Source organism: Castor canadensis, chromosome 8 (assembly GCF_047511655.1).
Source record: "Castor canadensis chromosome 8, mCasCan1.hap1v2, whole genome shotgun sequence".
NCBI classification, from domain to species: Eukaryota; Metazoa; Chordata; class Mammalia; order Rodentia; family Castoridae; genus Castor; species Castor canadensis.
This window is the reverse complement of record NC_133393.1, coordinates 33,688,644-33,716,584: the sequence shown is the minus strand read 5'-3', so window position 1 is coordinate 33,716,584 and position 27,941 is coordinate 33,688,644. Positions and strand designations below refer to the sequence as shown.

Sequence of the window (27,941 nt, the reverse complement as noted above, 5' to 3'; positions counted from 1 at the left end):
AATTTCCTTTAAGTTGGAAGATTGCTGACTTTGGGACAATTTTTTTAGTAGGGTGCATTTAGGGTAAGGACCTGCAGTAGAGGCTGTAAAGGATTCTACAGAGTGCAGCGCCTTGGGGTAGATAGGAGAATCAAGCCAGGGCACTTCTGCTGAAACCACACTAGTGTGCCACACAAGAGAGACACACCTGTCACTCAGAAGAAATTCAAGTCCAGAGCCTGTCAGAAATGTGAAGTCAATCACAGTACCTCATAAAACAGTGCTCTCAGAAACTGTTTTATTTCTCCTAATTGTTTATGTTATTCTGACAAAGTAAGGAATAAAGATCCAGTAGAAAGAAGGGAATGAAATATTTCAGTTGCTGACATCTGCTTTACCTGATATCCTATGAGCCACAAAAGGAAGAGAGGAAAATCTTAAATATTTGGCATATGAAATGTGGCTGAAACTTGAGTGAAAAGGTCTTGTGAAAATCAGAGGGACTAGAATGCATGGAATGTGTCCAGAAAGATTCTAATGGGATGGGAACTCAGTGAAGCATGATAGGAAAGAGCTACTGGAGAAATCTAGAGCCATTTTGTATGTTTGCATCCTAACTATTTTAGACTTTGCCATTGCAGAGCACTAGCAGTGTCTATCTCACTAATGTGAAAGTCAGCTCACAGAAAGTGGTGACTTTCATAAAGCATCCTGAGGATTCCGTCTTCTTGATGGGATTGTTATGAATGGTAACCAAACTTTTGGATTCCAATAATGACCCATGTTAACTTACTGTGGTTCTAAAGTTAATTATTAATTTTCTTATTTGAAATCCTAGTTTCTCTTATTTGTCACAAATTTTGAAAAGAACTTCTCAATGGTAGTGATACGTTTTCTTTTGATTTTCCATTAAATGAAAAAAAAGAAACTTTGGCAAACTGGCTTTTTAGATATGCACTTGTAAAGAGTCAGTTTTTATTTTTTTAGGTAGAGACCCATTACACCCAAGCACACATGAAAAATCTATAAAACTAAAAGAAACTTGTCAAGAGATACATCCATGAGAGCCATCTCAGACATAGAGGGAATTGATATGTGATTAGCAGCTGCCTTCATGGACAACTTTGCACTTCAGGATCTTGAGATAATTGTCAACCTTATTTGTATCCCTGCGTAGGCAGTGGAACAGGTTATAAAATCCCACAAGGCGAGAGTTTTTGTCACCCTCCTGCAGTGATGAAAGTCCAGACCAGGCAGCGAAGATGTCATCGTTTATAACTCCAGGTTCAACCTAGTCACCAAAAAGATAGTCACTTATTATTCATACTATTAGTATTTGCTTATACCATTCCTTCTAATTGCTGAATTATGACCTATGGATGATATTGGAATGGAAAACATATGCCAAAGACATAGATTTTTGTGTATCTGGATCAGTGTGTCATAAATATAAAAGTAGGACATATGTATAAGTTTTCTGGCATCAGAGAGATCACAGATTAATTATGTTCTTACAGGAGTAGTCAGGTGAAAAAGCAGAAAGTTGCTGTTACAAAATACACTTGGCTTTGACCAAGGGACTTTGGAAGAGTTGTTCTTTTACTTGAGTGACTTTTACATTTTCCAAATCTTGTCCCTAGCATGGCCTCTGCACTTTAGTTCTTCTGATAGTTCACCATTTATCTTTTCCTTCCATTGAACTGAATCCATTGTTTAGAAAATGTATGTACTAAAATGTTAGAAATAATGAGGAATGCATTAAATGCTTTAGATGCAGATAATCTGATGATGAGTATGGTGAAGATTTGTTGTTGTATTTAGGGGGTCTTTCATATAAATCAGGAACGGTCCCTTCCAAATTTCTATGAAGAATAGCTGTTTTCTTTTTAGTTCTCGGGGGTGGGAGGTAGTGGGCTATGTAAGGTGCTGCCAAAGACCTCTTAGTAGTGAGGACTGTGTGCTAAGGCATGACTAGGAGTACAAAAACAACCTGTGAAACATCTTGAGAGAAGGGGTAGTTTGTACCTCTGGACTTTATTGGCTTATGCAAGCTGGGAATCTCCAGAGATCATACAGAAAAGGAAGTATCTTGGCACCTTTAAGAATGTCTCAGTTAGAGAGCCAACTAGGTACCAGTCTGAGATAATTATAGATTTTTATTTGCAGACTTTTCTCTTACAGAGCAAGTACATTTTTTAATATATCGCATTACCTATCAGAATTTATGTGTATTGTCTGGCTTTAAGCTTTTTATATTTGATAAAAATTTTTTTGAGAAAATTGTTGGGAATATTTATTGTGGGAGGTATAATGACATCAACATAATTAAATAAAGAAGTGGGAGGAAAAAAGGAATAGAAAAATAAAGCATTATGGAACACCTTAGCTACATCAGGAAGTAGGCTTATACTAATAAAGAAAATAAATTGAAAATCAAGATGTTTATTTCATAGATGGCTGGGTTAATGTACTCTTTGTATTTGTTGTGTTTTTGCTCAGATTTGTAGTCTTCTCCCATGCAAATGACAAAAATATCACATGATACCATGTACTTAGTACATAAAAAGAAGTATAAAATTGCTTCTGCTATTACTTCTATAGCCATAGGTTTTTCTTTAGATGACACATTATTTCTGAAAATTTCAGAAAGCTGGAATCTCACTAAAGTTGAAATTATTCTATCTGAATAGAGATAAATACTGGAAAAACTAATTTAATCTAAATATGATGAATTTTTAGAATGATTATTTATAATATATGAGTTTAGGTTTGTATCCCCAAGCAAAACACAGTTTAGGATGAAATATTTTTCTAGATATTATGAAATTAGGAGAATTCCAGAAAAACACACCCTTTTTTTTGTGACGTCTAGTATTGTGAGACACCATTGAAGCTATGGCCTCTTCTTTTCAATCTTTCCTTGGTGATGGGGCAGGGGGGGAGCTACAGTCCAGTGTGATTTTGATTTTCTCCTTTCTCCCTTCCCACTCTAATCCTCTGGTGTGGGTAGAATGGAGACAGAATCTGACCAGCATTTCAATGCATGTGTCCTGAGAACTTTGAAAAGAGCATTTATCTTGATGATTCTATTCTCTGATTTTCTTTCTCTGGAAAATATTTTACCCCATTCCCAGGGAAAGGGAAGCCTTAGTGGATTTGTGGATAGTGTAGGAAAGGCTACACCTGTCAAATATGGAAAGCTATTGGTAAGGTTGATGTTCATCAGGATCTCACACTATGGATGACTAAGGCCTGGCCTAATCATTTACACCATGGGATGCCTATTTGTTCTAGCAAAGTGAGGAATTTAAATCCATTTCCCATACAAAGGTTGCCTCTTTCATTGATGAGAAAATCAAAGAAGTATCAAAGATTGCTCACCTGTTTGATTATCTTCTCCATGCCCTCTCGAAGTTGATGGGTTTTATACTCAATCTCTTGGACTCTTCTAATCATATCCGCTGGGAATTCTTTCATATCCCTCACTGTGGTGGTCAGGTGCTGCAGAGGGTCTTCCCAGGAGCGCAATAAGCCTCGGACCATATTCAGAAGTGTTCCAGACTGATCAACCACATTGAACATCACATTAAAGGAAGTGAAATACAGCAGGGTTTGGAACATGTAATTTTTGTGGAGAAATTGAATTAAAATATCTCTTTGTTATTCCTATGAGTATATAAGAATTTTCTGTAGATAATACAATTTTTAGCAATGCAAACTGTATGGTATTGTTAAAGTTACAAAACTGGTTTATTTAAAGAACTGACTATTTGTGGAGGTATATATATATATATATATATATATATATATACAAACACACACACATATATAGATATATCATGTGTATGATGTTTACTTTAAACTATGTTTAGACTAGTTATGGCATTATTTCAGAAGGGATAGATTAGAACAATAAAACTCCAGCTGGGTTGATATGTAGATTTTGTTGTTATCAGAACAGAGACTAGAGTTGCTGCTGCAAGAAACATAGTATTTTGTTGGATGTGCTTGGTAAGGTGTGTTTCAATTAAGATGCAGCATGAGACAGAAGAGTCAGGGAAGAATAAGGAAGTAAGTGTTAGAGATGTACAAGTAGAACCAGAAGTCTCTTGAAAATCTAGACATGAGGGCTCAAATCCTTCAGTGATCAGGGGTGTAATGTGCTGTCAATGGAGAAGCATTACATAACTGCATTTGCATTTCTTACATCTATCCAATGTAGCTATTTACTCATGCTTCTCCAACTCACCTGACACATCCCTACAGAACGATATATGCAATCGTAGGTATAAGGCATTGGGTGAAAGGTCCTCTGCATGCACAATTTATAGATCTATTGCAAACTTACCTAATATTTGTTTTTACTTATAATTTATCAGCTACATAATGTAAATTTTCTTAGATTGCATTCTTTTCCTCTCTTTTTCTCTAAATATGTGATTACTATCCTTATTTTAGTGACTCTAATAATTTATAGTACAGCAACCCTAGAATGCTGCCTCAGCTGTTTTGGCGAAAAACCTGGGCTTAAGACCTACCTCAGTATTTAGGGCTTGGTCCTTGTCTGCTGGAGTAGGAATGGAAGAAGTGTGGCAGCTGTTGATGGCCCTGGAAATGAATTCCCGGCCAGTGGCATATGTTTTTTGCTAGAAAAGATAGACAAAATTCAATTAGTTATAGCTTGGGAATTGAAAAAGCTAATCCATTAGCAGAATATTCATACAGTTGGTAGATGTGCAATTTTCTCAAAAAAGCACTGCATAATATTGAACCTTTGGAGATAACAAACAAGTCCTTTTGCCTACTTTTTTTGTGATTAGTTTGTAATCTCATTGTTTTCATCTAACTTTTCATCAAACCTTTGAACTTGTTCTCTTCTTTACTATTCCTGTATTGTCACAACCTTCCTTTCACCCTTCCTATGGGTTGCTATTTGAAAAGCAAACACTAAATGCAGCCAAACTACAAACCATCAAGTGTTTTAAATACCAAATGCCAAAGTACGTAAGTATCTGTTTATCCATTTAGTCTCTTATTTCTTGTGTGTCCAACAGATATGCTTCTTTTAATCAGACATTATAAAATTGCAATTTTTCTTTCAATTACCTCTGAATACACATAGCTGTACCTCACCAAGTTTATCATAAATTCAAAATTCAATATTACTGGTTGTGACAAAATAAGTCAAAATTAACAGAGCATAACTTTCAGGAAATATAAAGTTGTGAATAGATTAAAAAGTGAAAAAAATAGTAAACTTCATGGTTTAAAAATAATATTAGGCAAACGTGAAAATTTAAAAGGATTAGTAGGAAGATGTGGAAGACGAAGGATGGTCAGTCAAAAACAAGGAATAAAAGAAAAACTAGTGAGTGAAAATAATTTTATGAATATATATTTAATTGCAAATATTGAGTCATATTCTCTGGAGGCCCAATGATATACTGAAGTCCTAATGTATTGTGGGCTCCTTGCTTGACTTAGAAGATCTAAAATACAACGTTCAAAGTACCTTAAAAAGGAAGAAAAACTCTGTTTCCAATTGTAAACCAGCCTTTGTGTTGTAGTTATCAATTCGTGCACTGGAAATCTTAAAACAATGATTCCTATCATTTTGGGGGTTCTGAAAAGCCTTTTTTTTTTTTTTGATTTGGCTTTTCCCCCTTCGGACATGGCTTCAGTTCAGCTTAATTCTATTCCATCCAACCAATTCACTGCAATGCAATTGGCGTTTATTGAATATCTACCTTATGCTGAATACAGATTGCCCAGGGAGACTGGCTTCTAAGAACAAAAATCTGGCTCTTCTCATAACTTATAAATAGCTTTACGCCTTGTTTTAGATTTTTAATATAGATGAATTAATGAAAATCTATAAAAATCATTGCATTCTTTGAGAATATTTGAGCTTTCATGAAACTGGAGCTTTCTCCTTTTTTCCACCTTTTATTATCTGATGCCTTCTTTTACTTAAAGGTATATTGTTTACAATTTGGTTCACGAGGTTTTCTTTATTAAATTGCATACAGTCCTATCCTTGGCATGAAGGCTTCTTTTGGGAAGAAGCAATGAGTGGGATACTTACAAAGTCCCTGAATGCGTCTTCAGCAACTTTATAGATGTTGTCAGACAGGGCGACTGCACGGGTGAACAGGTCTTGGAGGCTCAAGCGGCAGTTCGCAGCCCCACCTGCACAGGCAGGGCTGGCAGCCACATTCTTGCAGAGAAGGAGGTTTAACACCAGCAGCAGCAGGAGTGATCCTGTGTAAACAAAAACACAACCCACTTTGAGATGATCTATTCTGCCGAGGTTATCAGATGTAATTCTGCTGTGGGAAACTTTCTCCCTCAGCACTGTCCTTTTCTACAGGAATTGCTAGTATAGCTGGGGTGGGAGAAGAAGCAACACCTTCCACTGTATCAATTTAGATAAATAATTATATTTATACAGATATCTAGCTTGAAAAGTGGGTGACTTCCTGCATTTCTGTATTTCTTCCAGAAGGACTTCTATACCTTGCAAAGATTTGGAGCTTAAATTAATTCCGAAGCAGGGTGTTTAAGTCATTCTCAAGATAATCTAATGTCTTGGGTGTTTCTGCAGATTTTTGGTGGTCATAGTTTATGATTTTTTAAGTCCATGTCCAATAGTTGCATTTCAGGCTCCAATGTGACAAAGACAGTGCAGTTCATTGAGGTGTTTTATCTTCATGGCTGACAAGAATAAACTCATGAATGCTTGATTGATTATGAAAAGAATCCTATCATAAAAATGATGTAGGCTGAGTGGCTAACTCACCATTATAATCCCACCCATTTGTCTGAAATTTTGCCAAACCATTCAGATTTTTTCTTTCAAAATTTGGGCTTTGCAATGCTCCTGTGAACAGACTGGGCTTTCTTAGTTATCACTAAATCATATTGATGAAATAGAAGGCTTAGGGAGGTTAAATGATCCCCCTCCCTTTATTAGCAGATAGGGCAGGCAGAACACCAACACCATGGTCTTTGTCTTCACCTTGTCACATCATACACACCTGTGGGCCCTCCCTTTGCATGTGTATCAGGGACCATGTTATTATTCCTGAGACTCAGTGTTTGTAGAGGTTGTTACCATTACTTTTAAAGAACAACACACTGCCTTGATTATATGGTAACAGAGGCCCTACATAACTTGATTTTATCCCCTTTTCCTGCTCTATCAAACCCCCACATTAAAAATCTTGACAAGGATCAGTGTTGGTTTTATCATCACTTTGCTGTCTCAGCAGATGGACAGATACCTATCATTAACATATCAATAATTTGCACTCTGAAAGGAAAGAAACAGCACACAGGTGCCCAATTAATATCACTCTTTAACATAGTGACATAATTCCAAGAACTTCTGATGTAAACATGTATTTCTCAGTTCCATAGAACCTTTGACAGATGCAATTGGAAATGTCTAAGATAAAATAATGCAATGTTAAAGACTAATGTGTGAAAAAACACCCAACTCCAAGTATCCCAAGTAAGTTAAATATACTTAAAAGTTGTTTGGTTTATAATGTAACTAAACAAATTGTTTAGTTACATTATAAATTAAAATAATCTTCTGAGATATCTCATATTACAGATCTTTAAATTTCCAAAACCACAATGCTTCTAAAAGTTGCTTAATATATGTTATAGTCATATAATGTAGGTGAAGAGATGTTTTGTCTACATGTATAAAAGAATTGTGCTTTGAAAAAAGAGAATACAGACTAGTACTCTAGGATATTCCTAACTGAATATTCTTTAATGCTGAGAACACTTATCTATGTATTTATTATCTGGGGGATTTTCATAGTCTATGATGAGGTAAAATAGACAAATATTTTTATTGTTCATTTCAAAAAACAAATTTTGTTGTTAGTAGTAATTTTTTTTCTTGAAAATATCAGTAAAGGCTGGTGCAGTGGTTCAAGTGGTAGAGCACCTGCCTTGCAAGTATAAGGCCCTGAATTGAAACCCCAGTACCACCAAAAAATAGAAAAAGAAAAAGAAAGAAAAGAAAAAAGAAAATATCACCAAGAAATTACAGTCTATTATTTAGCCCTTGCCTGTTTTTCCTTGTGAAATGCCATTTGGCTTGAACCAAATTGACAAAGCAGCATGAGATGCATATTTGCTAACATTGTCTGCATTATGACTCAGAATAATTTCATCAGGTTGATTCAAATGGTGTAATTCATATAAGAGATCTTGGAGCCAGAAAGTGTGAACTTTTTTCTTCTGAAGTATGACAATGTGGATGTACAAACTCTTGAGGTCTTATTCTAGTATAGTTCTTGATCTCAGAATCATTTGTCTTTTGAGTTGGGTTATTTCATGTTCTGGGAGCTGTCCTTGGAGAATGCATTGGAGGATATTTAGCAGCCTCCCTGGTTTCTACCCATCGAACACCAGTATAATCTTACCCTTTCCTGCCTTATCTCAATTTAGACAATGCAAAATGTCTCTAGGAGAAGGAGGATCCACTATTCATGAATGACTGATCTATTCCATTGTGCCCTTCCTTGTACAATTGCTTTCTAGAATAATGATTAGAAGATTCTTATAACCCTGTTTGCCTTAAACTTCTTGTAATTACCTAATATTTCACATTATTTTACCCCAAACACCAGATTGTTCACAAATCCATTGAGCAGTTGCACATACCTTTCCATGATGACTGCTTGCTGTCCATGGTGGTGGTCATTCAGGAACACACTTCACCCAAAAAGACCTGGGAGTTGTACAACTTTCTCCTGTGAAGATGTTGGCTTATAAACCTTTGACATATTCATGAATATATTTAATCAGACATTCTCCCTTTCCAGTAACCAAATTCCTTCATTAAGATGACCCCCACAATCTCAAACCAAATGCTATTTTATTTCTTATTTATATTTAGGAAGACATACTGGCCTGAAATGAAGGATTTTGATTAATTAGAGCAAAAGGAAATGAGAAAACTGATGAATGTGAGATCTTTATACTAGTTGGGGTAGAAGATGTATAAAACTATAGAACCCCATTACTTTGAAATTTACCTTTAGTTCTCTGCAATTTCAGAAAATATAGCATTATATTTAACTAAAATGGTCTCTTGTATTGTAAGTTGTAAAATTTCTCATTCAAGATTGTTAAGTCAATTGAGTTTTAAAAATTTATGTCCTTTTTACCAGAAGATACAGAATAAATTCAGATTATGCTCCAATTCAATCTCCTTGTTTTTCTAGCTTTTTCAAATTTTATGTAGTCCATTTTCAATAACATATCTATATTATACTTTGTTTTTAAAATGCATTCTCTCCTATGTTTATCCCCAATAAATCCTTTGTTTTCAGTATATATGTATAGTGCTTACAAATGTGTGTGTGTGTATATATATATGTATATATACGTATATATATGCATACAGTTATAGTTTTATCTCTTTCATATATATGAAGTTGTATCATTATCCCATTCACAGTCTAAGAAACAGAAGTTTAGAGACACTAAAAATAAGGAGGATGGAAAGAATAATTTGTCTATAGTCAAGTTAGATGCAGGAAGGATATTGTTTCAAGAGGAATTTGGATGGATGTGAGAAAGGTTCAGAAATGAAATATTTATACTTATTGATGTTTACCCACACCTAGATAAGCAAAATACCAACCCTGACCCGAGAGAATTTATTTTGAAGGAACAAAATAGTAGTTTTTCAGGTCAAACGCATACATTGTACACACATATATTTACAAAGATCCCAATACAAGATGTAATAAACTCCAATTCCACTCAATTATTTCTACTCTTTCCTATAGGATGTTAAACTGTTTTTAGCTAACATATGACCCATCTACTCTCCTTGACCTTAGCTCACTCTGGGACAACATGACAAAAACAATCATTATCCATTGGCTGAGAAGTTCTCTTACCTCTTAGACAATTCCTAAATGAAATGATTATGATGAATAAGTATGTATCATTGATGCCTTTATAATTATTAAGTCCATGTATCTACATCAAGTAGGACCTTTACTCTCAATTTTAGTGTCTTTGAGGGAAGACTGAGAGATGAAGAAACTTGAAAAGTAATCTCTTCCCATTACATTTACTTTTTTTGTAATTGTTAGTGTTAATATATGCTTTAAAAATTATCTAAGTGCTGATTGGAGACTTAGAAATCTTAACAAAGAATAGCATATCTGTGAAAGTATTTTTTCCCATTTTCTTAGCTTAAGTAAAGCTAGATTTTGAATCTTAAGCATCAAATGTGATGATTGGTAAACTCTATCATTCTAAAAGTGGGGTTGGGATACTATAGACTTATGGTGGATATCCATTTTGCTCCCTAGACAAGGAAAGTCTGAATTATTAAGACAGCAAAGCTGTATAGTAGTGAAGTTAATGTAGTCCTACATTACCTTTTCCCTGCAGAAACTTATGTGCAAGAAAATATACTGTAATGATTGACAGTGATCGAGAAAGGGGAACATAATGGATCAGAAGCATCTACCATTTTTACTCTGTGATTGAGAGTCAGGTTAAGAAGAAAGACAGAGAAGAAAGACGGAGAAGAAAAGCATTGGGAAGCATGAAAGAAATATCAGAAATCAGAAAAGCACAAAGAACCTGGGCAACAGAGAAAAGCAGCAAACAATTCCAAGCCCATCCTTGGCTCCCTGGGAGGCAGAGGGTAAGCTGAAAACCCAATCACAAGGTCAGTCAGAGGGACCTGACAACATACTGGAAATTCTAGCTGCAAGAAAAGCCCACACATCCTTAAATCCAGTGACGGGATTTGGAAGACAATGACTGCTCTGGTGTAGAAGACTAGCCTTTGTGAAGAAATACATTTTGTCACTCCCCTCATCTCAGAATGCCACAGTAAGGTGACTTTTGAAAAGGGTTGGTTAAGGCTATGGATTGAGACTGAGATTCTCTGGTGGCTAGAGAACAAGCAATAGTCATGGCGGAGGAGTAGTGGGAACCCTATGTGTTGGTGAGAGATGGCATTGAAAGATGGTCAAGTAGAGGGAGAGAGTCTTACCTGGTCCTGCAGAGAAGCAAGTGGGATCCACTGCAGTGAAGGATATACTGGTGGCAGGCCACATGCTCCCTTATAAAGTCCAAGTCCAGTCACCTCAGGGTCACATGAAAACAAACAACCAGCATGGTATACAGCCTACAGGGCCTGTCTTCAGGCTATCTGTGTTTGTTGCTAGGTGGGGCATAGGCCTTTCAGACTCCCTGTACCAGAAAACATCCTTCTTACTTCAGATTGTAGTTAGGTCGTCAGACATCCAGAATGAGGAAAGTGTATTGAAAGGTGCAAGACAGAAGTATGAAAACACCTTGAAAGGCAAACCTATCAGAGGAGCAGCAGATTTCTCAACAGAACTTTAAATGCAAAGAGGACATGGATTAATATATTTCAAGCCTGGAAAGAAGATAACTGTGAACCTAGGTTACTGTACCTGGAAAAAATATCCTTCATAATCAAAGGAGAAATAAGAACCTTCCAAAATAAACAGAAACTAAAGCAATTCATGATAGCTACACCTGCACTGCAAAAGATTCTTAGAAGACTTGTATCTTTCAGTAGTAATTTTGCATTCTAATTATCTTTGTGCTCTGAAAGACACATACTAGGAAACACATTTTTCTCAGCAACCCATGGAACTTTCTCTGAAATACATCATATCTTAGGACAAAAATCAAGTCTTAGCCAATACCTGAAAATTCACATAATTTCTTATATTTTATTAGACCCCTACAGAAACCATGAACAGGCTGAGAAAGAAATCAGGAAAGTAATACCATTCACAAAAGGTTCAAAAAGTTAATATCTAGAAATAAACTTAATGAATATGTGAAAGGCCTCTAAATGAAAACTATGAAATCTTAAAGAAAAATTGAGGAAGACACTAGAAGACAGAAAGAGTGTCTATGCTCATGGATAAGCAGAATTAATATTTTGAAAATGTCTACACTACCAGAACCAAGCTCAATCTCAATGCAATTCCTAGAAAAATTCCAAGGTCATTTTTTTAAAAATAGAAAAACAACTGTAAAATTCATACAGAATCTCAAAAGACCCCAAATAACCAATGCAATCCTAAACAATGCTGACTTAAATTATACTACAAAGCCATGGTAACAAAAACAGCGTGATACTGACAAAGAAATAGACAAATAGTCCAATGGAATAGAAATTATATCTAGAACTAAGCCTGCACAGCTACAGCCATCTGATTGTTGGCAAAGGTGCCAAAAAACATAGTTGGAGAAAAGACTGGCACTTCAACACATGGTGCTGGGAAAATTGGATATTCACATTTAGAAGAGTGATCCTAGAACTCTAATCTTTAACCTTGCATAAAAACAATCCAAAAAAATCTAAGTTTAAGGCCTGAAACTTTGAAACTATTATAGAGAAACATAGGAAAGCATCTTGAAGTTACAGGCATAGGTAACTCCTTTGAATAGGACACCAATTGTTCTGGAAATATGAACAACTATCGACAAATGGAATTATATCACAATAAGAAATTTCAGCACAGTAAAAGAATCAATGATCAAAACTACGAGACAACCCACAGAATGGGAGAAAATCTTTGCCAGATATTCATCAGATAAAGAATTAATATCCAGAATATATAAAGCTGCACCAATTGAACACACACACACACACACAAACAAAAAACCCAAACCAATGCAATTAGTAAATGGGCAAATCAATTGAAGAAATTCTTCTCAAAAGAAGTTCAAGTGGCCAATATATATGTGAAGAAATATTCAGCATCCTTAGCCATCAAGGAAATGTAAATCAAGACAACATTGAGATTTCATATTGTCCCCCAGTGAGAATTCCAAGCATCAAAGAAACAAACAAGAAATGTTGGTAGTGTGTGAGGAAAAACGAACACTTCTATGGAGTTGTTAGGCATGTAAATTAGTGCAGTCACTATGGAAATAAGAATAGAGTTCCTCTAAAATCTAAAAGATGACCAGGCATTAGTGGCTCATGTCTGTAAACCTAGTTACTTGGAAGTCAAAGTACTTCATTCACACGTATGAAAATTGAATACTGAAACCTGTTAAAATTGTTTTGAAGAGAAAGAGTAATGGATGAAGATAAATTTGATCAAAGTCCATTATATGCATGTATGGAAATATCACAATGAAACCCCTTTGAAAACTAATATGCATTCCTTACAAAAGGAAAAATGAAGAACTGAGATGTGACAACTTAATCTTAAATTTTGAAGTGTTGCCTGTTTTGTGGATAATCTGAGAAAACCAGAGTTGTGTTTATTCAGTAGAGGAAAATTGATTTATTTGACTACAAAGAACTTACATGTTTCGCTGTAAAATTTATTGTGCTTCCTTGCTGCCTCAGAGCCCCTCATTTCCTGTGAATGGGATAGTGCAATATCTAAATAATGCAAAAGGCATATTTTATGTGAAAAGTCATAGTTGACCTATTTTTCTATCTATTCTACATACCATGACTTTCCCCTAATGTTCATATGTACTCTTTTGTGAATGTTTTACTTCATCAAACTGTGCCCTACATTAGAGTAGTGAAAAAGTTCATTAAGGATGGACTTATCTGTTTTCAATGGAAAACTTCACTTGTTTGACATTTTTTTCTACAGTTTTCCAAAACGTGGAACTCATGTTCATAAACATGAACAGTTTATGTGTTATGCTTTGTCTTTTTTAATTTTCTTCTAATGGTCACCAATGATTGGTTAGTTGCTAAATCTAAATAATTCCTTTAGTCATTACCTGTGTTAATGTTTTTATTTTATTTTATATTTTGGCCAACTGCCCTGTATTCCCCTTTTGGCTAGCATCTTCAGTACCAGAACTTTACCTGTAGTATCCATGAAGATGCTACCAACCCTCTTTAGCTGCCAGCTAACTATTGAATACTTCAACCTATTACATACTTTATCTTGGCTCACAATTCTGGAGTTTTTATCTGTGATTGATTGGCACATCATGGCAGGAGTGAAATGTAGACAACCTGGTCACTTACTGGCAGGAAGCAAGAAAGAGGAAGTGGCCAGATTCCACTGTCTCCATTAAGGACACACTCAATGGCCTTCAGACCTCCCACTGGACCCTGCTTCTTATGGTTCCACCAAGACTCAATGGTGTTACCATGGGGGCCATGTCTCTATTATGTGTGTATTCGCAGGACATTTATTAACCAACTACAAAAATCAACGTCTTATTTTGTTCAGAATATTTAACACTTTGTGTGCATGTTAGCAAGTTCCAGAATTAAAAGCATTCAAATTGTTTGAAAGATTTTGAAGACCCATACAATTGTTCATGAAATCATTACTAACTTTTACCTTTCAAATTCCTTAATGTTTCAAACAATGATGATTGAGTGGAAGCCCTTATTTTTAGTGCTCAGATCAGAATTCTGTAACATGCACACTTATGCATTGATGTTTTCAATTGCACTGGAACATTTTAACTTTAAAAACTGTACATGCTTTAAATTCTTCACCATGTTTGTTGGAGGTGGGGCAATAGATATGTATGTGGGTTTGCTCTGAATTATTTAGGTAATCCTAATCTCAGTGCATATCACAAAAATTTACTACATGCAAAATGTACTTTAATTTCACAACAGTCATTAAAAATTTTTAGATGTACCTTTAAAAATGCAAGTAATATTTTCATTATATGAGGATATTTCTAACAATACAACAGAAAGTAAGAATCCCATAAAAATGATGCTTTTGGAGATAAGTTACTCTTCAGGAAGCCAAGGATAAAAAATAGAAATGGAAAAACTACAATGATTTTAAATGATATCATACATTTATATATTATATACCTATGTATATGATAAGTATATATATAAGGTAAAAAGGAAGGTCCAGTTAACATCTTATCATCCAAGCCCTTTCCAACCATTAATCATCACTCCAAAAGTCAAGGAAAAATGTTCACCTGCCAAATATTTGTGTCTTAAAAAAGTATATTAAAAGCAGCATATACTTCGTATTTGGCCAATTACTTAATGAATATATATGCATTTAATAATAGAATACCACTTTTAGAGCTTTCATGGTCATTTCCTCTGTCTTTATCCTATGTGACCAGATTTCCAAGGTTAAGACCAAAGGCTTTGTGAAAATGTCAGGGGTTTCTCTTGGTTAAAAAAAATTCCAAGAACTCAAAAGTCTTGAAATGTAGTTTATTGCAATGTTATTTCAAGCAGGGAAAACCTTACCATCCTAAACACAAAAGCAAAAATGTGAACTGTATGAAAGACTTCATTACATGAATTCTCTCCTGCAACAGATGCAAGGACAATAGTAAAGCTATTCGGTTTCATTGCAACTGAAAATTACAAGTCTATATCTTAAGCCTTATCTTTTTAGAGATATCATGTGAGAGAAAATTCCAAAATTTTGAAGAAATGTGCTTGTTCATCAGAAAAAATGATATGCAGCTGTTTGTTATACAGATATATGTATAAATCATTGTACAAGGTAAAGAGATTTGTGTTATTATTATCTCCAATTTTGGCTCATTGGGGCTGTATCTACAGGATTATGAAAAATAGTTGCTTTAGTCTGTTTTTCATATCTGGGAAAAAATACCTAGAAAGACAATGTAAGGAAGGAAGAATATTTCAGATTGTGGGTAGTCAGCTGGCTCCATTGTTGTAGTCCTGAGGGAGGCAGAACATCATGGTGGAGAGGACATGATAAAGCACAACTGGTCACCAAATGGGAGTGGGGAAGCAATGAGAATCCAAGGAAAGGAGTTCAACAAGGACTAGCACTGAGGAGAATTTCCCAGTGACCTACTTCCTCCAACTAGGCCCTGCCCTCAAATTTTCCACATTTTTCCAATAATTCAGCCAAATTGTGAGTTAATCAATGCATTAAACCTTTGAGGAAGGAAGAGACCTCATGTTTAATGTATTTCCCAATCTCCACATATGAACATTGTGCCAGGGACCAAGCCTTTAACAAGTGAGACTTTGGGAGGACATTTCATATTCAAACAATGATTACCAGTTTTAATAAACATTTGTCATGGTCTGTTAAATTCCCATTCCTCCACATTTCTTTCTGCTCAGGAAGCTCCTCAGCTGTAGCCAGCAACTTCCTGAGATTTCTCCTTCTGACAAGGTATCATGAAATCAGGTAGATCAAGTAGCCATTTGCAGCAGTGGCTTCTCAGCACAGGGCTGATTTGCTAATATATTGAATAATATTTGGCATATTCTTTTACTCTCCAGTAAAAGAGACAACGAATAGTTTTACTAATTAGTGATTGTTATACAAACCAAAATAAAACAGCAATAAATTACCTACATATTTAGGTGCTTTAAACTGCAATAATCAGTTGGTTATTATCTCTCAGAGCTCTTGCTTGGAGTCTTTCATATGTATTGTAGTTGAATAGTGGTTAAGACTGAAGGCATCCTGAAAGCTTTTTCACTTAGTTGTCTGATATTTGAGGCCAGCTGACAGCTGGAACCTCATTTGGAGATGTCCAGCAGAACTCTTATTCAAGGCCTATCCATGTGTTCTTGATTTCCTCAGCTCGTGGAGGCTGGGTTTCAAGGGAAACCAACTCAAGAAATTGGGATATAAACTCGATCACCTTTTATGACTTAGCCGTGGACATGAATGCATCATTTTCTTCATGGTCACTGGCATGCTTAGATTCAAGGAGGAGAATAGACCCTACTTGTCATTGGGAATGGTGTAATATCATATTGTAAGAAAATCTGTGGGATGGGTGATTTGGTTATGTCCATTTTGGATAACACAATCTGCTAAATCTTTGTGCTTTAGTGCTAATATGTTTATTCCTTAAGCTTTCCTCTGAGGAATCTTTTATGTCTACCTTAATCTAATATTTTTTAGTCCACTAGTAGCACATTTCTCCATATTCTACTTTAGGGTTTGCCATTCAGTGACAGATTCCTTCTGTGGCCTCTGCAAAAACTGTTCCAAAATCATTTCTCATAGCTTTCATTACAAGTCTTGCAAAGGAAAGAATAGTTAATAATTATTTTATATTTCAATAATCTGCATAAGGGTCAGCAAACTGTTTCTTAAAATACCATATTACATATTTGGCCTTTCATAGTCTAAAAGAAAAAATCCAATGACCTATATGAAATCATATGACCTATATGATTACTTAAAATTTAGTTGTTTAAAATGTTTTCCTCACTCATTGGTTTTACATAAACAGCTGGTAAGTTGACTTTTGTTTTCAAACTATTGTTTTCTAAGCTTTGGCCCAGAGCACTAGGCAAAGGTACAATTCAAAAGTTTTAAAGGCCAAGCATTGCTTTTCATTTGGTTTTATGGATGTGGGTAGATGTTGGTATTCTGACTTGACCTATGTTTGGCATTTCAAATATTTTTCTTCTTTCCTCCCTTCCTCCCTCCCTTCCTCTCTCCATCATTCCATCCTTCTCTCCCTCCTTCTCTTCTCTTCTGTCTCTCTTTCATCTATCTACATGCTCTTTCCTTTCTCATTCCCTTTATTTTCTCCATAAAAGACCATTTAATGACTCATAAAACACCATTCTGATATATTTCTATGTATTTGTTTGTGTTAGTGTAATATGTATATCACTGTTATGTTTGTATACATTTTAAATTTATCTTGAAGGTGTTAGTGAACTGAATTCTTTTTTGTCTTGCTTTTTCTTTATTTAGTTATATGTAGAAAATTCTTTCACATTGGTATATTTACATCTAGTCTGTTATTACCAATTATTTCATAATACCCACTGATGCTTCCCATTTATGTATATCTTCAAGATTGAGTCCAGCACCTTCTACATGGTCAAACTGATCCATCATACAAGACTGGAATCTTGCCAAGGCTAATCCAGCCATGTCGACCACCTGTCCACCATGGACCTTGGCAAAGTGAGCGAGTTTCAGGCCTAAGTGAAATTGTGTAAGCAGGATCTGAGCATATTGCACCCTGAGGAGATGTGCTTCCTGAGGTAGTGGGAGGAGAACATGGGGAAAATGTCAGGGAATACAAAACAGTAACAGGACAGAGGAAAAAATAAAGACAGATGAATCATGAGTGAGGAAAGTGATATAGAAATGGATGATGAAGGTGTAATTGAACAAGACTATGATGGCCCAAATAGGTGGGAGATGAAAATGTAGAGATAACTGAAGAGATGATGGGTTAAGCAAATGAAAAGAAAGAGACTGGCATGGAAGTCTTAAATGGTGGTGAATTAAAGAAAGACATTTACTTGTTCATAGATGTCATCAAGGTAAATCATTGGCTGGCCATACTGTATGCCAAGAGAGCCTGAGTCTTCAACAAATTATGGAATCCAAATGCTGCCAATTGAGACTGTGACAGAGCCATTGAAATAAGTCCTGATTCAGCTGAGCGTCACAAGTGGCAAGCAAAATCACACAGATTCTGGACAATGGGAAAAAGGAGCCCATGATCTTCCCCTTGTTTGTAACTGGATTATGATGATAATGCTAGCGCACTGCTGAAAGCAGTCTAACAAGGGCCCAGAAAATTGTTCTTAAAGAAAGCACAGAAAGGATCAAGAAAGCTTGAGAAATGTATTAGAGTGCCCTGAGTAGGAAGAAGTTTGAGGACAATCAGAATCTCAGTATGGTACTTTTCCGGAGGCTTTTTGAGGAATGCCTAGAATGTTAGGGACATGTCTGGGATGTCAAGAATGCCTGGGTACAATGAAATTCTTTGTCATCCACAAGTTCTTGCAGCATGCTAGATCCAAGGTATTGTGGCCTTCCAGGGGGTGACCCAGAACTCATAAATATGTAAAAATAGCAGAGTAACCCAAAGGTTATGAATCTTATCAGTATATTGTCAGTCAAATTTGTAGGTCAAGCATAAAGCCCATGTGACAAAGTCCTTGCTGAAGGAAAATCAACCTAGGACATTAGTGGATGTCACAGTAGTGTATCTCTGACCTTCTCATTAGGAATGGTGAGGTGCTTTGAAGGTAATCCCTACCCCTGTGCAGGGAATACAGCTAAGCATTTCTCAGTGTTTTGCCATTATGTATTCATTCAGATAATGTTTTCCCACAAGGAATTACAAACTTTACTTTTTAAACCTTGAAAATATTTAAAACAAATTAAAAGGGTGTTGATTCCTCCATTTTCTTTACTAATTATTTTGAGGTTTCTCTTTGGATGATCAGGCAACGAAGATATGCACAGAAAATTTATTGCTGTAGTGTGAGTGAAATAGAAATTTATTAGTGGGAAGTAAATAAAACTCATTTAACTATGTTAAGTTCGAGTTGGATATTGGTTAGGAAGGCATTTTTTTTTAAAATCCTTCTTTATCTTTTAAATCCTATAGTGTTGCATTTAAATTTTATAGATTTGAAGGGATGAGTTTTTGTTTTATTTCAGTAGAATTGAATTACTTCAGTGTGTTCATGTCCAGTATATCGAAGAATATTTCATTTGTGTTCCACATAAAGCAAAAATGAGATTGTATCCACTCCATTCTCCATATTAATAATACTGTGATGAATATTTTTGGATGTACTTTTATATGATAGTGTGAAAGACATTCTTTTAAGTAGGGAATTCAAATTAGAGGTCTAGTGACTGTTGTGATTAGATTTACTTTACACATAACCTTAAAGTATTATGGTTACCATCATACATACATTATAATGACAACCCAAACTAAACCCATGGAAATAAACATTGTAGAACCGGCTTAATAAGAGTGTAATGTCAGTGCTTATTCGATCACAAGTAAATTGATCTACTTAATTAGATTTGATTAAAATGATAATCACTGCCTCAAAAATGATTAAGTTCTCCTAAAACTTTTAGTAGTTGCTCTTGAGATTAAAATATATACTCATAACTTTGTGCAGATTTTAGCATTTGCAATATTGTGTTCATGTAAAATGTAGAAGCTTTGGAACCATACCTGTTCATGTAATTCCCTCATCCTTCATTGTTACATTTGTTACATGTACATATGTTATAGAACTTTCTAACAATGTCACCATTTTGCTTTAAGCAGTCATATTTATTGTTTAGATTGCAGCAGAAAAAATAGTCTTAAATATTTGCCATTTCTAGTGTATTCTATTCCTTCTAAAAGGCCCATGCTTACTTCTGGTATTGTTTCCCATTAATCCAAAACCTTTTAGCATGTCTCATATTACAGGTTTGCATATGAAAAATGGTCTCATTTTAAAAAAATTCAAATTGTCTTCACTTTGCTTTTATCTTTCAGAGATAGTATTTCAAGCTATACAAGTTTCTATTTGCTGGGTGCTAGTGTCTCAAACTTGTAATCCTAACAACTTGGGAGGCTGTGATTGGAGGATCAAAGTTAAGGCCAGCCTGACCCAATAATTCATGAGGCCTGCAACTCCAGAAGAAGAGCAAACTGGACTGGAGGTGTGATGTAAGTAAGAAAAGGTGCCCTGAATTCAAACTCAATTCCACTAAAGAAGTTTGTGTTTTTATTTCCTACTTTAGAAGTAAGAGTTTATGATTTTATTTTTTCTTCAAAACATTGAATATGCCACTCCAATATTTCCAGTTATCCACACTCTATTTTATTGATTCATTTGTTGTTTGTATTTTTATTACCATATTATTATTGTAGTGGGACCACTGTCATTCTCATTTATCTCCTCCACCCCTGTCCTTAGAAGAGTTACAACAGGTCAAGTTGTTCCCTTTTTATACTTGAGTACATAATATTTCCAGCATATTCACCCTCCTTCACCCTTTCCTTATGTCCTCCCCCATTTGCCTTTATCACCCCTCAGAAAGACCTGTTTTATCTTCACTTTTCACAAAAAGACATTTTTATTTGTTTAAGATAGCTGTACAGAGAGTTTCATTTGATGTTTCTGTGTATATATGTATGATATTCCAAATTGGTTTATTCTTTCCATTATTCTTCCTTTTAGTAGGATATATTAATTGTACAGGGGGGATTTATTGTGCAATTCTGAGTATCCTTACATTCATTGTACATTGGTTAGACAGCCCCCACAATCCCCTGCACCCTACAAGTCCCTCCCCACCTCACTTAAAGCAATTGGAACGGGTTTCATGTTGCTATTTTGTATATGCATATGAAGCCTATTAACCATATTTCCTCACGTTCAGGTCCTCCATTCTCCCTCCCGCCCTCACAAGAACCCTCCCACACTGTTCCTATTTTACAGTCTTTTGACTCCATCAAAAGACCAAAACTGAAATCATAGGCATTGAAGAAGGAGAAGAGGTGTGAGAAAAAGAAATGTGTAATATATTCAACACAATAATAACAAAAAATTTCCCAACTCTGGAGAAAACTATGCCCATTCAGGGACAGGAAGCCTCTAGAACACCAAACAGACCTAACCAAAAGAACGACCCCACGACATTATCATTAAAACAACAAGTACAGAGACTAAAGAAAGAATATTGAAGGCTGTAAGAGAGAAAAAACAAGTAACATACAAAGGTAAACCCATCAAAATCACAGCAGACTTCTCAACAGAAACATTAAAAGCAAGAAGAGCATGGGGTGAGATCTTCCGGGCACTAAATGAAAATAATTTCAACCCTAGGATACTCTACCCAGCAAAGCTATCATTCAAAATAGATGGAGCAATAAAAGTCTTCCATGATAAGCAGAAACTAAAACAATATGTGACCACAAAGCCACCACTGCAAAAGATTCTTCAAGGGATTCTGAACACACAAAGTGAAACCCAACATAACCATGAAAGGACAGGCAGCGCCAAACTACAGGAAAAGAAAAAGCAAGAAAGTAGAGAGTAACCTCAACTTAGGTACACACAATCAAACCTTCAAACAACTGAGACAACTAAATGACAGGAATCACCACATACCTATAAGTACTTACACTTAATATTAACGGACTTAATTCACCCATCAAAAGGCACTCTTTGAAATGGATTAAAGAGAAAGATCCAACAATTTGTTGCTTACAGGAGACCCATTTAAGCATAGGCCGAAAACAGGCAGGAGTAGCAATACTTATCTCTGACAAAGTAGACTTCAAACCTACATTGATCAAATGAGATAAAGAAGGACATTCCATACTAATAAAAGGGGAAATAGACCAAAAGGAAATAATAATCATCAACATGTATGCACCCAATGTCAATGTACCCAATTTCATCAAACATACTCTGAAAGACTTAAAGCATATATTAACTCCAATACAGTGGTTGTGGGAGACTTGAACCCCCCATTATCATTAATAGATATGTCATCCAAACAAAACATCAATAAAGAAATCCAAGATCTAAAATATACAATAGATCAAATGGAACTACTTGATGTCTACAGAACATTTCATCCAACTTCTACACAATATACATTCTTCTCAGCAACCCATAGAACCTTTTCCAGATAGATCATATCCTAGGGCACAAAGTAAACCTCAGCAAATATAAGAAAATAGAAATTATACCATGCATTCTATCTGATCACAATGCAATAAAATTAGAACTCAACAACAAAAGTAAAGACAAAAAACATGCAAACAGCTGGAAACTGAATAACTCATTACTTAATGAAAAATGGATCATTGATGAAATAAAAGAGGAAATTAAAAAGTTCCTGGAAGTCAATGAAAATGAAAACACAACCTACTGGAACCTACGGGACACAGCAAAGGCAGTCCTGAGAGGAAAGTTTATAGCCATGAGTGCATGTATTAAAAAGACAGAAAGGTCCCAAATCAATGACCTAATGATACATCTCAAACTCCTAGAAAAACAAGAACAAGCAAATCCCAAAACAAGTAGAAGGAGAGAAATAATAAAAATAAGAGCTGAAATCAATGAAAGAGAAACCAAAAAAACCATACAAAGAATTAATGAAACAAAAAGTTGGTTCTTTGAAAAAATAAACAAGATCAACAGACCCCTGGCAAACCTGACTAAAATGAGGAGAGAAAAAACCCAAATTAGTAGAATCAGGAATGCAAAAGGGGAAATAACGACAAACACCAAGGAAGTCCAGGAAATCATCAGAGACTACTTTGAGAACCTATATTCAAATAAATTTGAAAATCTTAAAGAAATGGACAGATTTCTAGATACATATGATCATCCAAAACTGAACCAAGAGGAAATTAATCACCTGAATAGATCTATAACACAAAATGCAATTGAAGCAGCAATCAAGAGTCTCCCCAAACAGAAAAGTCCAGGACCTGATGGATTCTCTGCTGAATTCTCTCAGACCTTTAAAGAAGAACTGATACCAACCCTCCTTAAACTGTTCCCCAAAATAGAAAGAGAAGGAAAACTGCCAAACACCTTTTATGAAGCCAGTATTACACTTATCCCAAAACCAGGCAAAAACACCTCCAAAAAGGAGAACAATAGGCCAATCTCCTTAATGAACATTACTGCAAAAATCCTCAACAAAATAATGGCAAACCGAATTCAACAACACATCAAGAAGATTATTCACCACGACCAAGTAGTCTTCATCTCAGGAATGCAGGGGTGGTTCAACTTACGAAAATCAATAAATGTAATAAACCACATTAACAGAAGCAAAGACAAAAACCACTTGATCATCTCAATAGATGCAGAAAAAGCCTTTGATAAGATCTAACACCATTTCATGATAAAAGCTCTAAGAATACTAGGAATAGAAGGAAAGTACCTCAACATTATAAAAGCTATATATGACAAACCTACAGCCAGCATTATACTTAACAGAGAAATAATGAAACCATTCCCTCTAAAATCAGGAACCAGACAAGGATGCCCACTATCTCCACTCCTATTCAACATAGTACTGGAATTCTTAGACAGAGCAATTAGGCAAGAAGAAGGAATAAAAGGAATATAAATAGGTAAAGAAACTGTCAAAATATCCCTATTTGCAGACGACATGATCCTATACCTTAAAGACCCAAAAAATTCTAGTCAGAAGCTTCTAGACATCATCAATAGCTACAGCAAGGTAGTAGGATATAAAATCAACGTAGAAAAATCATTAGCATTTCTATACACTAATAATGAACAAACTGAAAAAGAATATATGAAAACAATTCCATTTACAATAGCCTCAAAAGAAATCAATACCTACGTGTAAACCTAACAAAAGATGTGAATGACCTCTACAAGGAAAACTACAAACTTCTGAAGAAAGAGATTGAGGAAGACTATAGAAAGTGGAGAGATCTCCCATGCTCATGGATTGGTAGAATCAACATAGCAAAAATGTCTATACTCCCAAAAGTAATCTACATGTTTAATGCAATACCCATCAAAATTCCAATGACATTCATTAAAGAGATTGAAAAATCTACTGATAAATTTATATGGAAACACAAGAGGCCACGAATAGCCAAGACAATACTCAGTCAAAAGAACAATGCTGGAGGTATCACAATACCTGATTCAAACTGTATTACAAAGCAATAACAGTAAAAACATCATGGTACTGGCACAAAAACAGACATGAAGACCAGTGGAACAGAATAGAGGACCCAGATATGAAGCCAAACAACTATAACCAACTTGTCTTTGACAAAGGTGCTAAAAATATGCAATGGAGAAAAATCAGCCCCTTCAACAAAAACAGATGGGAAAACTGGTTAGCAGTCTGCAAAAAACTGAAACTAGATCCATGTACATCACACTATACCAGGATTAACTCAAAATGGATCAAAGATCTTAATATCAGACCACAAACTCTAAAGTTGATAAAGGAGAGAGTAGGAAATACTCTGGAGTTAGTAGGTATAGGTAAGAACTTTCTCAATGGAACCCCAGCAAGACAGCACTAAGTGATAGCATAGATAAATGGGACTTCATAAAACTAAACTGAAGAGAACAGCCACAGAGTGGGAGGAAATATTTTTCAGCTACACATCAGACAAAGGACTGATAACCAGAATATATAGGGAACTTAAAAAACTAAATTCTCCCAAAACTAATGAACCAATAAAGAAATGGGCAAGTGAACTAAACAGAACTTTCTCAAAAGAAGAAATTCAAATGGCCAAAAAACACATGAAAAAATGCTCACCATCTCTAGCAATAAAGGAAATGCAAATTAAAACCACACTAACATTCTACTTTACCCCTGTTAGAATAGCCATCATTTGCAACACCACAAACAACAGGTGTTGGTGAGGATGCAGGGAAAAAGGAACCCTCATACACTGTTGGTGGGAATGTAAACTAGTACAATCATTCTGGAAAAAATTTGGAGGCTACTTAAAAAGCTAAACATTGATCTACTATTTGATCCAGCAATTCCACTCCTGGGGATATACCCAAAAGACTGTGGCACAGGTTACTCCAGAGGCACCTGCACACCCATATTTTTTATGGCACTATTCATAATAGCCAAGTTATGGAAATAGCCAACATGCCCCAGCACTGATAATGGATTATGAAAATGTGGTATTTATACACATTGGAATTTTATGTAGCCATGAAGAAGAACGAAATGTTATCATTTGCTGGTAAATGGATGAAATTGGAGAACATCATTCTGAGTAAGGTAGCCTGGCCCAAAAGACCAAAACTCGTATGTTCTCCATCATATGTGGACATTAGATCAAGGGCAAACACAGGGAATTGGACTTTGATCACATAATAAAGTGAGAGAACACAAGGGAGGTGTAAGGATAGGTAAGACACCTAAAAAATTAGCTAGCATTTGTTGCCCTCAACGCAGAGAAACTAAAGCAGATACCTTAAGCAACTGAGGCCAATAGGAGAAGGGGACCAGGAACTAAAGTAAAGGTTAGATCAAAAAGAATTAACCTAGCAGGTAACATACATGCACAAGAAATTAATGTGAGACAACTCCCTGCATAGCTATCCTTATATCAACTAGCAAAAACACTTGGTTCTTCCTATTATTGCTTATTCTTTCTCTTAAACAAAATTAGAAATAAGGGCAAAATAGTTACTGCCGGGTATCAAGGGGGTGGGGGGGAGAGGGAGGGGGCAGAGTGGGTGGTAAGGGAGGGGGTGGGTGCAGGGGGGAGAAATGACCCAAGCATTGTATGCACATATGAAAATAAAAAAACAAAAATTAAAAAAAAATAAATAATGACTGCAGAGAAAGGAAAGGAGAAAAAGCAGAACTAAAAAGAAAATGAGAAAGAGTATGAAGCTATCCTAATCAGATAAACAAATCAATTCAAATGACTGCTTAAAGATGAAAGTATTCAAAACTCAACAGTGACAAAATGAAACATTTTTTAAAAAAAATCAAAGCTTTTAGTTGCTTTATTGATTATCTATTTATCATCATCATCTGTCATCTATCTTTCATCTACCGTCCTGCTTACCTACATACCTATATTTATTTATTTTTTCCTTCAGGTTTGGAATCTTTCAAGCTAACCCATGTCAGTATGGTTCTAGATTCAACTCTGGAATAGGGTCTGGGCTTGTAATCAGGGTAGGGGCTGGGCAATCTCCAATGAAGGGTTATGAAGTCTGAGCCTTCAGCCTGCCAAGTCTCAGTTCTTAGTAAACTTGCAGTTTCTTTTCCCAAGTCCCCAATATCTCACAGTCAGCTGTGTGTTTTAGTGGTAATCCTTTTCCAGGTTGGAAGCTGCTGAATTGTTCTTCCCTACACATGCTTCCATTTCTCAACAGTGGCTAAAAGCCATGTCGTATCCAAGGTAAGGACTCTAACTTTTGTCTCAGAAGGGAGTTCTATAAGGCTTTGTCCATTTCTTTCTATTTTTATTTCTGGATTCTCCACAAGTTAAGAGTCAGTGCGTGGGTTGCTCTGAAGATTCTTTACCCATCCATGTGGGCTCCTGTCAAACAAGACCACAGTCCCATTTTCTGCTTTGGTCACTTTACCAGTACACTTGTTGGTTATTGATGTGATCAAAACTACTTTGCTATGGGTACTTACTACCTTAGGAGTTATGCAGGGAGTTAGGTGAGTGCATTGCTGTTTACTGGGGTTATCTGTGAGGGATTATGGTGATGTTACTCCATTACTATCTTGCCATCATGAAAATCACTTTTTTTTTTTTTATTTATGGTACCTGAGTTTGAACTCAGGGCCTCACATTTGCTAGATAGATGTTCAGCTACTTGATCCTCTCTACCAGCCCTCATGCTCTGACTCATAATTTGTGCCTATTTGCCAACCATTCTACTCCTTGAAGTACACTCTCAGCACTCTATGGTTTCAGGTATGAACTGGAAGACTAGGGTCTGTTGTAAACCAAGGAAAGAAATTGTAATGAATGAATATGTGGAGAGAAAGTAAAAAGACTCCTTAGAGAGTCTTAGAGATGGCAGTTTTAGAGCACTCTTTGTTCAGAAGCCTTGACAAGCTGAGAAAATATTCCAGACAATATGATTATCTGTTTTGGAATGACTATGGTTTTTGCTTCTTCCAAATTTAAATATGTTTTATTTCTTCATTAATTCTCTCTACAAATGTATAGTGAGAAAGATTGTAATTTTGTTTACTTTTGTAGGCTACTTATAAACATTCACTGTTCCTTGAGATTTAAATCCTTGCAGAAAGGAATCTATTGTAAAATTTGGATTATTATTGAGCATTACATGAACTGTTGATGGACAATTAAAGAGCTGATGATGATTACTTAATTGAGCTTACAAAATTTTATGTATGCAGATGAAGAGTGATACATACAATTTTAAACCCAAATCCTTGTGGCCATGTAAAACCTTTGATTTAAATTGTATGTGGGATAAATAATTTTTATGACTGATAAACATGGATGGTAATATTATGTGTGTATGCAGAATTCATTATTCTTGACAGTTTGAAAATGAATGTCCTTATCCTTTTGTGAAAAAAATAATATGTAGGTTTTTTTTATATTCACTTTTTTCACTTATAGCTTTTATGAATTTTAAATGCCATACTATTACAATAGAAATGTATGTATTAAATATTTACATAATT

General features: G+C 35.4%; 1 protein-coding gene and 1 pseudogene across 2 annotated transcripts; one reads left to right on the top strand and one right to left on the bottom strand.

The window, feature by feature from the left end:
* Positions 1-922: 922 nt before the first annotated feature.
* LOC141425686 (prolactin-like) lies at positions 923-11,124 on the bottom strand. 2 transcript variants are annotated; one of them, XM_074082791.1, is made up of 6 exons: positions 11,027-11,124; positions 8,665-8,753; positions 6,065-6,240; positions 4,518-4,625; positions 3,361-3,540; positions 923-1,270 (listed from the first exon to the last, which is right to left on the bottom strand). In XM_074082791.1, exons 2-6 carry the CDS (start codon positions 8,702-8,704, stop codon positions 1,079-1,081), a joined length of 696 nt encoding a protein of 231 aa, XP_073938892.1. In that variant the 5' UTR covers positions 8,705-8,753; positions 11,027-11,124; the 3' UTR covers positions 923-1,078. The 2 variants fall into 2 exon arrangements, with proteins under 2 accessions (XP_073938892.1, XP_073938891.1); XM_074082790.1 differs by having other exon boundaries at positions 8,665-8,777; positions 11,027-11,089.
* Positions 11,125-17,900: 6,776 nt separating this feature from the next.
* LOC109703274 (hsc70-interacting protein pseudogene) lies at positions 17,901-18,885 on the top strand (annotated as a pseudogene).
* Positions 18,886-27,941: the final 9,056 nt, after the last annotated feature.